The sequence below is a fragment of the Anoplolepis gracilipes genome, chromosome 14 (assembly GCF_047496725.1).
Source record: "Anoplolepis gracilipes chromosome 14, ASM4749672v1, whole genome shotgun sequence".
In the NCBI taxonomy this organism is placed as follows: Eukaryota; Metazoa; Arthropoda; class Insecta; order Hymenoptera; family Formicidae; genus Anoplolepis; species Anoplolepis gracilipes.
Genome location: NC_132983.1, coordinates 8,877,344 through 8,892,566, shown reverse-complemented (window position 1 = coordinate 8,892,566; position 15,223 = coordinate 8,877,344). Strand labels below are relative to the sequence as shown.

At 27.6% G+C, this 15,223-nt stretch overlaps 1 protein-coding gene across 3 annotated transcripts; it reads right to left on the bottom strand.

The window, feature by feature from the left end:
* Positions 1–250: 250 nt before the first annotated feature.
* On the bottom strand, positions 251–14,810 carry LOC140673118 (uncharacterized). 3 transcript variants are annotated; one of them, XM_072905778.1, is made up of 6 exons: positions 14,716–14,810; positions 14,405–14,642; positions 13,650–13,831; positions 2,926–3,062; positions 1,539–1,764; positions 251–921 (listed from the first exon to the last, which is right to left on the bottom strand). In XM_072905778.1, the coding sequence occupies exons 3-6, from the start codon at positions 13,829–13,831 to the stop codon at positions 777–779; spliced, it is 690 nt and encodes a 229-aa protein (XP_072761879.1). In that variant the 5' UTR covers positions 14,405–14,642; positions 14,716–14,810; the 3' UTR covers positions 251–776. The 3 variants fall into 3 exon arrangements, with proteins under 3 accessions (XP_072761879.1, XP_072761880.1, XP_072761878.1); XM_072905779.1 differs by having other exon boundaries at positions 14,405–14,441; positions 14,716–14,755; XM_072905777.1 differs by having other exon boundaries at positions 14,405–14,773.
* Between the last annotated feature and the right edge of the window lie 413 nt (positions 14,811–15,223).

The window sequence follows — 15,223 nt, the reverse complement described above, 5'->3', positions numbered from 1 at the left end:
ATCAAATTATTTTTTACAGCATTTTAAACGCATAACATATTTGGCTATTCTTTTGTATAAAAAATTACTAAATAAATAAAGTAATATCACTAATGTATAATAATCACTATTAATATTATAATATATAATCATTATAAATAATCAAATTTAATATTAATAATAATATTGATATTAATTTCTTGATCATATAAATCATTAAAATTTATTAATTTTTTTATTTACAAACAATTACTAACTAAAATTTTTTATCTATATTTTGTTAATATAAAAATAGTAGCAGGAATTGTATATTCTATCATGACATGTGAAAATAACATCTATCAATATTAAATAATAGAAAGTTTTGATGACTGAATCTTGCAGAAAAAGCCATTGAGACTTTAATATCACAATAGCCTTACTTAGAGTCGGCCAAAATAACTACTTTAAACATAATAAATTAAAATGGCCTTTAAACTTATCAAAAAAGTATAAAATTGATCATTATTTCTCGTTGTAAAGAAAAAATTACCTGAATCACAAATGTTACATTGCTGCAATAAACTGATCTTTGGTTTTAGACTTTCTTTACAGACTTTATCTAACATAGAGAGTGCCACTAATAATCCAAAATATTATATATAAATATAAATATATATATATATATATATATATATATATATATATATATATATATATATATCACAAGAAAGATACTTGCTTGTGTAGAAATTCTAAATTTCGTGTAAATATATATATACAATGAAAATATTCGACAAAATTGTCATATATGATCCTTAAAACGAATTGTCTATAGCTAAATTATCTGATGAATTTCTGCTGGGAGATTGCATCACGATGTAGCGTCTTCGTAAAATTTCCTGCAAATCATTGCATGGACTATTCTCACGCTTTACCCGAATAGAATGTCCACCTGGAGATCTGTGAAAGATTAATATAATCATTTTACTTTATTTTATAAAAGTTATAATTCCTAACAGTTGTATTGAGTCATTAATAGACTGTATAACTTATAGACTAACTATAATTATAAATCAAGTAAATTTTTTCCTAGCATTATGTATTGAAATTATTTTCCCATGTAATTTTATATCCATAAATAGTTTATATCCAATAAACATAAATTACTCAAAAATTATCTTATTATAAATATATTACAGAAAAATAGGAACTAATAAAAGCCAAGCGTAAAATCATGTACAACTTAGTCTTATTATATCTATATTATTAATAAATAAATATATAATTAAATCTATTTAACAACTTTATGACATTTAATCAAAATTGATAATTATTTATTAGTTTATGGACTAAAAGTTTAATCTTTATATATTGAAAGATACAGATAAATTTATTACATTTAATACGGATATACATATAATATGTATGTATGTACATATATACGTATATATCAATAATATTAATTTATTTCAAATTTTTTATGTAATGCAAGGAGAAAATTTATATTATTTTTTATTTTTAATATCATAAGGTAATGTTACATGGAAACTGTAAGCTGTCACACATTCAATAACTACCTTGCAATTGGTTTCAATTTTATATTGTCGATATCTTTAAGTATATCGTCTGTCGATTTCTGTGCACTCAGTAGATTTTTTTTGCGTTCCTCAATTTTATGATCTTGTAAACTAGCTCTTCTCGCGATATGTGGTGTGGTGGGTGGCGGAAGAGGAGGTGGTGGTGGCGGTATTGGTAAAGATTTTTCTTTGTCTGTTCCATTGGACAAAGATGTGACAGATGCATCTATAAGACACACAAATCTCTAAATAAGTATAAATCTTTTTGATTACTCTAACAAGGAGAATAGACATAGCTTTCTTTGATTTTGCTTTAAGTCTAAAATACATTTTAGTCTTACTTTCCATCTAATCTATTGTATATAATAATAATACGGTGTAACTCTCAAGCATTCATGAGAAAAATGCGTTTAAAAATTTATATGCTAGTTATATACCGAATCATAAGAACCACACTTGCAGGTAAGCAGCTGTGTAGCCTAGTGAATTAAACACCTGATTACTGTGCTACATATTGGTACAATTACTTACTTCTTGAAACTTAAAATTTTTTTTTATTTGCATTAAAGCAAATTTATTGTACTATGTATTTTTATTATTTTATTCGAAAATTTAATATATTTTAATTATATTTTATTATACTTAATAATTATTTTATTTAATTATTTGCTACGCAAAGTTATGTAATTAATGTAATTAATTTAATCTTAAATGTTTTGTGTCATGCAATAAACATTTAATCAAAATTTTCTTTATATATTTTTTCTTATATTATAAGATGTTTATTGCATAACGTAACATTTAAAGTTAAGATTAAATTAAGGTTAAATTAAGATTAAATAAATTATAATCATATAACTTTGATTGCGTAGCAAATAAATGAATTAAATAATTTTTAACTATAATAAATTTTAAATAATTAAAATATATTAATGAAAATATTTTTGTTTGAATCGCCAGTGATGAAAATTAATCAGGGAGATTACTAGCAATCTCCCTGATTAAAATATATTATTTTTTCTATCAAAATAATAAAAATACATAGTATAATATCGCTTCAATGCAAATTTTAAAAAAATGTAAGTTTGAAAAAGTAAGAATCGAACAATCAATATGTGACGTAATAACATATATCAAGTATTTTATCCATTAGACTATGCTGCTTACCTGTAAGTGTGTTCTTACAATTCAGTATAAAAGTAGCATATAAATTTTTAAATGCGTTTACTTACAAACACTTGAGAGTTGCATTGTATTACTTAATTACTTTATAATGGATTAGAGGAGGGTAGGACTACAATATACTGTAGACTCGGTTAAATCGGAGGAGGCCATGTTTGGTAATACCATTGTAAGTAAAATAAAAGATATATATATTTGTACATACACTTAGACAATTTATTATTTTTCACAATTGTTGAAATTTGTTCTCTAAGTTCTTGCAACTCTTGTTCCAACGCAAGTAATCTTACTTCCGATCCAAAACTAATTGGCTCCAATAGATCTGGTCTGCTACTGGAAAGCCTATCATTAAATTGCAGAATGATAATAATATCATATATGATAATATTGTAATGAACATACACACACACGCACGACGTACGTACGCATGTACGCACACTTATACAATCTTGATCAGATCTCGCCATGTCTGTCTTGTTTGCAGTCCCTGAATGAAAAATGGAAAATGATTCTCACGGAACTATATTATTTGCTTATTATTTATAAATATGTAATTCTAAAAAATACTTGTCAAACAAACATTTTTTGTCAAAATTATAAATATTATCAATTAAAGCACAAAGAAAAAATTAGCAAATAAATAAAATTTGCAAAACAGACTTTCTTATTATCAAAATAGTATAAGCTATACTAATTTTTTTTATATAAATCGATTCTTCGCAACATTTTGAGTAAAAAGTCTTAAAGATAGATAAAATGACCAAAAATTATAGTAATATGAATAGTTTTTTCAGTACTTTTATGTTACATAATAATGAGAGAAATTAATTAATGTAAAAAAACACAATTGTTTTTGAGAAAAAGTATGAATTGCAACGAGCGGCTACATATTTTTTTTCTATAAACAACTGTATTTTTTTTACATCAGTTGATTCTTCTCATTATTCTGTGTATGAAATAAAATAATTAAAAAATGAATATTTTAAAAGATATTTCATAGTTTATGTAAAATTATATCAAATTAAAATGTTAAATATTTCGTAAACTATTCAATCTTTACAAAAGAAAAAAATACATCAAGTTAAAATCGATTATATCTAAAAAATAAATGAGGTCAGTAGATAATACGTCAAGTATAAAAAGTATATCAATTTTCGTAAAGTATTATTTGATATAAAATTTATAGCAATTCGAAACAAAAAATGTTACAAAATTATTTGTATTTAGAGGAACATTATTATACACATATGCACATACGTGTGTATACATACAGAGTGTCCGGTAATAATCGCCCGACCTTTCATGGGCAGATAGAGTAGGTCAAACTGAACATAAAAGTCCTCTACCATTTTGCGATTTTCGCAATAATTATTAAAATATTAATTAAAAACGTTCAGCGTATGCTGAGCGCTATATGCGATGCGCGCTCATACGCAGAGCGTTTTTAATTAATATTTTAATAATTATTGCGAAAATCGCAAAATGGTAGAGGACTATTATGTTCAGTTTGACTTATTCTATCAGCGCTAGAAAGGTGGGGCGATTATTACCGGATACTTTGTATTGTATATACAAGGTGTCCCATAATTCGCGAACCTTCCGTCAGGTGCAGGTAGAGTAGGTTAAAAAAATCACACGCATTAAACGAAGCGCGCCCTATGTGTGTGACTCTTCAAGTTGTCAATGCAGAGCGTTCCTCCCACCGCTTCGTGCCGCGCACCAATTGGCTGATCTCTTATAATTAATATCTCATTAACTATTGCGAAAATTGCAAAATAGTAGATAACTTTTTTACTCAGTTTAACCTACTCTACCTGCATCTGACGAGTGATTCGCGAATTATGGGACACCCTGTATAATATCGTTTGCTGAGCGTTTTTAATTAATAGTTTAATAATTATTGCGCAAATCGCAAAATGGTAAAAGACTTTTCTATTCGGTTTGACCTGCTCTATCTGCCCATGAAAGGTCGAGCGATTATTACCGGACACCCTGTATATATTACACGCTTTGAATACTTACCAGTGTCGAAATTAAAAATTGCTATCCATTCATTTTTCAATTATTCACTTCACTAGATAGATTCAGTCTTGAAAGAATTAAAATTAAAGTGACGAACAAAAACTTACGCGTCGAGGCATTAAAAACGGACTATACATATAATACTTACGTTATTTTTTTCATCATATGTATATGACACCTGTCAAGACAATTTTTTAAGAAATTATTTAAACAAATTGGTTATTAAACAATTTATTTATTATGATAATGTTTTTTTACCAGTAATCTTTCTAAATACTCATGGCGAACATCCTGTAGTTATTCCCATCGCTGCTTGATTAGCCATGAGAATTTATGGGTTAAATAATTGAATAAATGTATAAATAAATTAATACATAATTAAATAAACAAAATAATAAGAATTAATAAGAATAAAAAGCAATCAGAAATTTGTATACATTTCTAACTATATTTATTCTTTTTTATTTATTTATTCATTTATTTATCTATCAATTTATCGATTTATTTATTTATTCATTATTCAACAAGAAAAATTAAAATAAAATTTTAATGGAGAAGATGTACCGTAAGCACGAAGGATCCCATAACATGCTACGCTCCTAGTACTCCGGCCGCGGGCCGTCTGATTAGTCAACTTTAATTCAGTAAATAATGGTCTGAGCCAAAATCGGGAAAGAAACATTTTACTCAAAATTCCACCTTCTTTCACCCCCTAAAGTATTAATTGAGTTATGGGACACCCTATATATATGGAACTTATTTATGACATATTATATTTTCTATTTTCGTATATTCAATCTTCAATTATCAACAAATATTCATATAGAATCGTATTTAGAACGCGCTAACATCTTTGTAAGCGCGTTCTAAATACGGACCATAATTATAAAACAAAAAATATATCGTGTATTTGACTACAAATTTTATGCAAACCAAAATTTTTTTATTTATACTTTGAATGTTTAAAAATTTTTTCCTTATTATTTATGGTTTAACAAATTTAAAATAAAAAAATTAAAAAATTTATTGATATTTTAATACTTTAATTATTAATTTTTTTAATAAAATATATTACAAAAATATATCTTTTATTTAATTTTTGATCTTATTTTAACATTAAAAAAGTAACAAATAGTTACTTTTGATAATAAGTAACGAATAACGGTAACTAGTTACTTTTTAAAAATAACTTTCCATCCCTGGGCATATACATATATATATATATATATATATATATATATATATATATATATATATATATATTATAATATATGTATATACAGGGTGTTTCAATTTAATTTCCCCAGGCAAATATTTCGGAAAATAATGAAAATTCGAAAAAATGTTTCAGACAAAAGTTGTATGGTTTCTAGGGAGACGATGATGCTATTAGTTTAACCTTGAAGAGTCACATGAAGGTCATTCTGAATTTCTTAAATGGAACACCCTATATATTTTTGCATATTCTTGTAGCTTATCTCGAGAGCTTTCCAAAACACTATAATAAAATGTTTTTTCATTAAATTTTTTTTGAGTTATAAGGCTTCAAAGTTGCAATATTTTGAGATAAAATACAAGATATCTCGTAAAATATTCATTTTTTAATTATCTTAATACTTTTATGCACAGAATAATGAGACGAATTAATTGGTATAAAGAAAACACATAGTTATTTTTAAGAAAAAATCTGAATTTGCAACTAGCTGTTACACATTTTTACTTTAACATAATTATGTGTTTTAATTACGGCAATTGATGTGTCTCATTATTCTGTGCGTAAAAGTATTAGGGTAAGATAATCGAAAAATGAATATTTTACGAGATATCTTGTATTTTATGTCAAAATATTGCAACTTTGAAGCCTTATAACTCGAAAAGTACTTAATGAAAAAACATTTTATTATAGTGTTTTGGAAAGCTCTCAAGATAAGTTACAAGAATATGTAAAATTATATACGGTGTTCCATTTACAAAATAAGGGGTACCATTTTTCTGTCCCCCTAAAAGTCCTCCCAAAAAATTTTCCTACGCGTCACGTAATCAGTCCCCATGTGCCATTTAACGTAAAAAAATTCAAGTCGCTATCTCCAATAGTTTCGGAAAAATAGCCTGTCACAGGTTATTTGGCCCACCCTGTATACAAACATATATACAAACATATATACAGGTTGTCCGGTAATAACCACCTCACCACTCATATACAGGTAGAGCAGGTCAAACTGAGTAGAAAAGTCTTCTACCATTTTTCGATTTTCGAAATAATTATCAAGAAATTAATTAAAAAAGATCGGCGAATCCGCGCGAGTAAAGCGCGCGCGGCGAGAAGGCCGTCCCACCGCTACGCGGTTACTAGGCGCACTACTCATACACACCCATTTCTAGTCGTAGACCGCTTCTCCTATCATTCAATGAGCGCCTAGTAACCGCGTAGCAGTAGGATGGGCCTTCTCGCCGCGCGCTTGTACTCGCCCAGATTTGTCAATCTTTGTTAATTAATTTCTCGATAATTATTTCGAAAATCGAAAAATGGTACAGGACTTTTCTACTCAGTTTGACCTGTTCTACCTGTATATCAGCGGTGAGGCGGTTATTACCAGACACCCTGTATATATACAGGGTGAACCATTTTAATCCATCCAGCTGAATATCTCGAAAACCAAGCCCGGGAGAGAAAAATGTTTCAGACAAAAGTTGTATGGTTTCGAGGGGGCCATAAGATGGTACCATTGGTTTGACCTTGAAAAGTCATTTGAAGGTCACGTGAAGGTCACTTTGTTTTTTAAGTGGAACACCCTATATATTTTTACATATTCTTATAGCTCATTTCGAGAGCTTTCCAAAACACTTATGACAAAGTATTTTTCATTAAGTATTTTTTGAGTTATAAGGCTTCAAAGTTGCAGTATTTTGACATAAAATACAAGATATCTCGTAAAATATTCATTTTTTTATTATCTTACTCTAATACTTTTATGCACAGAATAACGAGACGAATCAATTGGCATAATTAAAACACATAATTATGTTAAAGTAAAAATGTGTAACTGTTAGTTGCAAATTCAGATTTTTACTTTAACATAATTATGTGTTTTAATTATGCCAATTGATTCGTCTCGTTATTCTATGCATAAAAGTATTAGAGTAAGATAATTAAAAAATAAATATTTTACGAGATATCTTGTATTTTATGTCAAAATACTGCAACTTTGTAGCCTTATAACTCAAAAAATACTTAATGAAAAATACTTTGTCATAAGTGTTTTGGAAAGCTCTCGAGATGAGCTACAAGATTATGTAAAAATATGTAGGGTGTTCCATTTAAAAAACTTGAAGTGACCTTCACATGACCTTCAAATGACTTTTCAAGGTCAAACCAATGGTACCATCTTATGGCCCCCTCGAAACCATACAACTTTTGCCTGAAACATTTTTCTTTCCCAGGCTTGGTTTTCGAGATATTCGACTGGCTGGATTAAAATGGTCCACCCTGTATATATATATAGTACCAATAATTTACGATATTCTTTCCTTATATTTTTATACTTTCTTTATATTTTATTTGAACTTGCATATATTCTTAAAATAATTTTTTAGAATCATAATCAATCTTTATATTTTTTACGTTTTATGCTACAGCAATGCTTTCTAATTAACTTTATTTATGTTATACTAATAATTTAAGATAATTTATTATATCTTAAAACAATTTTCTAGAATCATAAGTTGTTTACATTTTACATTTTACTAAAGCTAAATTATATTTTTAGTTAATTTTATTTGTATTATACAGGTAATTTAAGCTAATTCTATTTACATATACTTAAATTTGCTAATACATATACACAGTTCAATATACATCAGTTTTTAATGCCTTGATCCGGGAACGTCAAGTTTTTGTTTATCACTTTAGTTTTAATTCTTTCAAGACTAGATCTATCTAATGAAGTGAATAATAACTGAAAAATGAATGGATAGAAATTTTTTAATTTTGAGACTGGTAAATACTCAAAGCGTGTAATATATATACATACGCATACACATATGTGTATAATAATGTTCCCATATTAATACAAATAATTTTGTAACATATTCTGTTTCAAACTGCGATACATTTTATATCAAATGATAATTTGCAAAAATTGATATACCTTTTACACGTATTATCTACTGATCTCATTTATTTTTTAGATATAATCGATTTTAACTTGACGTATTTTTTTACTTTTGTAAAGACTTTTTGTGAAGATTTCACTGCTTTTTGTAAATTATATTTAATTATTATTTATTTTTTAACTTTTATATTTATTATATTTAATAAAAATAATTATTTATTTATTTTATATTATATTTATTTATTATTTATTATTTTATTTTTATTTATTTATTTACTTATTATATTTATTATAAATTGTCACACTATCAAAATTTGCATGACAATTTGACAGTTGCAGACGACACAAATGAAGCAAGTCGCATAATGCACTCGACAACGAGACAGCGAGACATACCTCCTTTAGAGAGGGATTATAATTATTATATTTATTTTTAATTATTTATTATTTAGTTATTTATTGTTGATTTATATTTATTATGCTTTTATCAACAATGATATATAATTTTGCTCTTAAAATACATCTATTTGCACACTCACAATTAATCAAATGAATAATCGTAGATAACTGTTGCAAATGCACCTTTATGGACAAACTCGCTCTGCGTGTGTGCGTACGTACGTGTGACTGATCTGAATCTTAAAACTGATGAGAAAAATTGTACTTTTTTGGGTATAAGATTTCGAGTTTTCAGGATTGACTGCACCAATCATTTTCAAATTGGTCGCAGTCGAAAGCTTGCGTTGACATTATATAAGAAAAATGCTGTTAGATTTTTGACTACGACTTTAGTTTCTGAGAAATCTTAATCAAAACTCATATCACATAAAAATTCCGAATAATCTACGGTAACGGCGCGACGATGTCCGATGTTGTTTCTTTCTTTTATGAATCCTTTTTTTATACTTTTTGAAAACGACGTCGCGCCGTTACCGCGAACGCTTGATATATATGTATATACATATAAATCTGTGATTGTGTGTCTGTGAAGTTGGCACATTTTATTAATTTTTTAAAAATAATGGGAGCTCTAGTAGCACTTTTCATAGTTCTATAGTTTCTGATAAACATTAAAAAAAGTTCCGCATTTTTAATATCAAAAATATTGAAAATAAAAAATGACCGTGCTAACTTCACGTTCCAGCACGGCACATCCTCCTCTAAAGTACAAGAAAACATCGAAAATCAAGATATTTATTAAGAGTTCTCGTTAATTCTGTACCAATTCTATAATTATATATCATTTCAAGGCAAAATTCCAACAAATTACCAAAAAAATCAAAAATAAAGAATGACACGATAACTTCGCGAATTTAGCACGACACTCTCCTCTCTAAAGTCTAAAACGAATTGAAAATTATCATTTTTTACAAGAGTTCCCGATAGTTCTAATTGAGAGTCGCATATATATATCATTTCAGATCGATACTCCACCAATTAAGTTTTAAACAATTTTTGTTTTAATTGCATATTACGATACTTAGTAAAAATGTGTCGTGCTGATGATTTTCGGCAGTTCTGACGAGTTCTCGACAGTTCTGCAAGAGTTCTATGTATTAAAATCAATTTTAAACAGAATTTCGATCATTATTTATTTTTAAAACAATTTTTAACAATTACGTCCAGCACGCCACTTAGTCAAAATGTGTCGTGGTGATGATTTTCGGCAGTTCTGACGATAGATCTCGACAGTTCTGCAAGAGTTCTATGCATTAGAATTATTTTTAAAAAGAGTTTCCGTTATTATTTATTTTTTAATCGATTTGCGAATTTAGCACGACACTCTTCTCGCTAAAGTACTAAAACGAATTGAAAATTATCATTTTTTACAAGAGTTCCCGATAGTTCTAATTGAGATTTACATATATGTACAATTTCAAATCGATATTCCACCAATTAATTTTTAAACAATTTTTAACAATTTTTAACAAAGAATGCATAGAACTCTTGCAGAACTGTCGAGAACTATCGTCAGAACTGCCGAAAATTATCAGCACGACACATTTTTACTAACAATAAGTGACGTGCTGGACGTAATGGTTAAAAATTGTTTTAAAAATAATGATCGGAACTCTGTTTAAAACTGATTTTAATACATAGAACTCTTGCAGAACTGTCGAGAACTATCGTCAGAACTGCCGAAAATCATCAGCACGACACATTTTTACTAAGTGGCGTGCTGGACGTAATTGTTAAAAATTGCTTTAAAAATAAATAATGATCAGGACTCTGTTTTAAACTGATTTTAATGCATAAGACTCTTGCAGAACTATCGAGAACTATCGTTAGAATTGCCGAAAATCATCAGCACGACAAATTTTTACTAAGTGTAGTAATACGCAATTAAAACAAAAATTGTTTAAAAGTTAATTGGTGGAATATCGATCTGACATGATATATATATATATATACGACTCTCAATTAGAACTATCGGGAACTCTTATAAAAAATAAGAATTTTAAAATTTTAAATTATTAAATCCGAATCGCTAGTAATCGAAATGTTTAATTAACTTCCACTTGTACAACACATTGTTATACATCTTTGTTTCACTCGAAAAGGACCACAACCAAATGGTCGAAACGTCGTAATATTAAATAATTTATTGGCTAGTTGGTCGTTCTACTCATATCACCTACTAAGAATTTTTAATTCGTTTTAGTACTTTAGAGAGGAGAGTGTCGTGCTAAATTCGCGAAGTTAGCGTGTCATTCTTTATTTTTGATTTTTTTGATAATTTGTTGGAATTTTGCCTTGAAATGATATATAATTATAGAATTGGTACAGAATTAACGAGAACTCGTAATAAACATCTTGATTTTCAATGTTTTCTTGTACTTTAGAGGAGGATGTGCTGAAACGTGAAGTTAGCACGTCATTTTTTTATTTTTGATATTTTTAATATTAAAAATGCAGAACTTTTTTTAATGTTTATCAGGAACTATAGAACTATGAAAAGTGCTACTGGAACTCCCATTATTTTTTAAAAATTAATAAAATGTGCCAACTTCACAGATACTGTGGTTGTTAGATATAATATGTATGCTCCCGACGTATTGTAACCGCTAGTTCTGGGAGCCTCCCCTGCAATCGCCAGAGAAGCCACTTAACAGGTTTTTAGTGGGTATGCCCGTTAAATAGGGATGTATCCCACATATCCCCGGGGACCTACCATTTCCCCGGAGGATATGTAATGCATTTTCCTGTCGTTAAAAAAAAAAAGATATAATATGTATATGTATATTTAAAACAATGTAAGACAACATTAGTCAAAGTGTTTTGTGGATACTCCATTTCACTCTTTTCACATTTTATTTTATATCAAGAATTATGGTAATAATTTTTAAAATTATACATAATTTTATAAATAAAAGATGCATATAACTAATTGTAAACAAAATTCTTATGTACTGTTTACAAACAAAATCTTTTGATTTAAACAAAGCTATAGATACAAATTAATCTTCGAAATATGCATTATACTGATCGATTGAAAATTCAAATATTAAAAATTTTACACAATTACACAAGATATTTTCGCTGCCCACTCATTGAGTATAAAAATCCATGTGAGACCAACAAAAAGTCCTGTTCCCTTTGAGTGAATAATTATAAAAAATTTGATGTTTCTTAACAGAAAATTTAAAAATGTCTCAAGCAGTCAGAAAACCAGATATTAATATATTCATCATACTTAATGCACCTTTTATTTGTGTAAAAAATTAAAAAGAAATGTACAGCAATACCCAATGATCAGAGAAAATATGAAAAAAAAAAATACATATATATATACATATATAAACTTTTTTTTCTTAAAAAGATGTTAATGTTTATGGGTAATTTTCAGCAAACAACACAAATGACATGTATCACTCTATCTTTTTTCAACTTCAGTGAGCAAAGGATAGAATGACACACTGTGTGTCTGTGTTGCTAGTTGGAAAGCACCTTATATATGTCTGTGTAAATATTAGTCTTAATTATAACAGGCTTATTAAAATTTTATAAATAGTGAATATACTGTATCAACTATTAAAAAATAATATAAAAAATGATACATTTCTGGAAATTTTACCACAGAAAAAAGATGCTTATTTTCGCACAAGAACTACTAGTGATACTGATAATACACTATCAATATGAAATATCCTGTATATCTTCGCATATATTTATTTATATAATAATGTGTATATATTATGCATATTTGTATATATTTTCTATACATATACATAAATATGAGGGCTCTTCAGAAATCTTTGATAGGCTTGCAAAATAAAACAATAGGAAATTGTTATACATATTATATATATATATATATATATATATATAAACTATTTTTTGACATAATTTTTATTCAAATTAAGACTTCTATAGTAAGGCATAAGCTTTTATATGTTCTTATTAAAAAGTACAGTACCACGATACTGGAATCTCAGTCAATTCCTCATTTTCTTTGAATCATTCCTAGTCATATTTTTATACATGTAAACAGAATAACATTTGATAAAAAGTCCCTGCTGTAAGAAAGGTAAAACTGCCATTGTATTGCTCCAAAAATTCCAACACATACAAAAGCTTGTACTTCAATTTAAACAATTTAAAAAAAAATAATATATATGTGTGTGTGTGTGTGTGTGTGTGTGTAACTTTTATGTATAATAAAATATTCTTTCTGTTCCTTGTTTTATTTTGTCTACTAGAGAATGATTTCCAAATAGTCTTTGTATGTACACATGTATGTGCATGTTTGTAAGTATACAGATTTAATAATAATTTTACAAAGCAAATTACTAACCTCACAGAACCATATCCATTTGTATTGACATAAGCATTACTAGTTTCTTCGTTAATCATTGAGCTTGTCATCGAATGTAATGGTGTTACACTGACATATATTTTTGGTGGTGGCTTCAGTGGCAAAAAGGAACCTATTCTCCTTACAATACTTCTTCTTTTTCCATATATAATATCACTCATCTGTGAAGAATAATTTAACTTTCATATAAAATGTGTGTCATAGTAGTCTTACATATTAAATAATAAGAAAGATTAAAAACAAATGAATAATTAATGTTTAGAATACCAAAATTTGTAAAATTTTGTCATATATATAAATATAAAAGTCTATGAACATTATGATTTGTAAATACAAAAGTAAAAAATATTTATTTACTATATGTGAATCAAATTTGTTTTATTATATATAAACTTTATGATGCCAATTAATAAAATATGAAATATAATAATAATATACTAATATAGTATAATCTGTTTTATATACATTTATATTCAGTATATTGTTATAAAATCTTCTAGAAACATATTTTATTCTATCCTAAATCTATTTTATTGCAAATTTAATATATATGATATATAAAACAATATGTACATGTTAGATTTATAACCTAAAACAAAATGCACACATGATAAATATATAAATTATAAAATTCGATTATTAAATATTAATAAATAATTTTAATATGATTATAGTATCATATAACAAAAATGATTAGCATTTCACTATTGTGATAGTAATCGGGATAAACTTACCTTCGTAATCAATTATTGTTATCCTGATAATTTTAATCTATGTCGCAAAAATAATAGAACAAATTTGTAATACGATAGCATACATCAGGGTCAGTCAAAATTCGAAATTAAAATAACTCTGTCACATTGACACAATGCCCATTGTACTAATAGGTTGTCGTAAGTGTAAAACATGAGCTCTAAGCTCGTCTAGGATAATATTGTCACTGTAAAGGTTTTTTTTTGCAAACAGTCCGATCTACAAATAGTTACTTTCATCTATACATAATAATGATTTACGTATATATTTTTACATATATTTTCTACTTTACCCTGCAGAAAAGAGGTTATGCAGGAAACATGCGACTGCGATATAATCAACATTAAGGGCTATCGCACACAAAATGCATAAGCTGCATGTGCATAGCATAAGATCGTATGGACCAATGAGCATCGACCATTAAGTCGCCATATTGATTTACATAATTATTGGTCATACGATCTTATGCTATGCACATGCAGCTTATGGGCGCGTTCAGGGAGACGCTATTAGCGCTAACGGTGTCATTCTATCTTTGTTACTCATTAAAAGTTGAACAAAGATAGAACGATACTGTTAGCGCTAATAGCGTCTCCCCGAACGTGCCTTATGTATTTTGTGTGCGATAGCCCTTAATGTTGATTATATCGGTATAAAGCATTTTCGAAAATGCTTGACTGTCATTGGTCAATTTGCTTGCGACTTTCTACGGCTATTGTAGACGACGCTTTAGGCCGGGTCTACAATAGCTGTAGTAAGCCTTAAGTCGTAAGAAATGAACCAATCATATTTATTATTCT

What these genes read in the sequence shown, in the direction of transcription:
- LOC140673118 (XM_072905778.1), bottom strand. Translation starts at nt 13,831, where the DNA reads ATGAGTGATATTATATATGGAAAAAGAAGAAGTATTGTAAGGAGAATA. An exon ending in AAATAATAAATTGTCTAAGT is followed by an intron (nt 1,765 to 2,925) that starts GTATGTACAAAT and finishes TGTGTCTTATAG; the next exon opens with ATGCATCTGTCACATCTTTG. An exon ending in AAATTGAAACCAATTGCAAG is followed by an intron (nt 922 to 1,538) that starts GTAGTTATTGAA and finishes AATCTTTCACAG; the next exon opens with ATCTCCAGGTGGACATTCTA.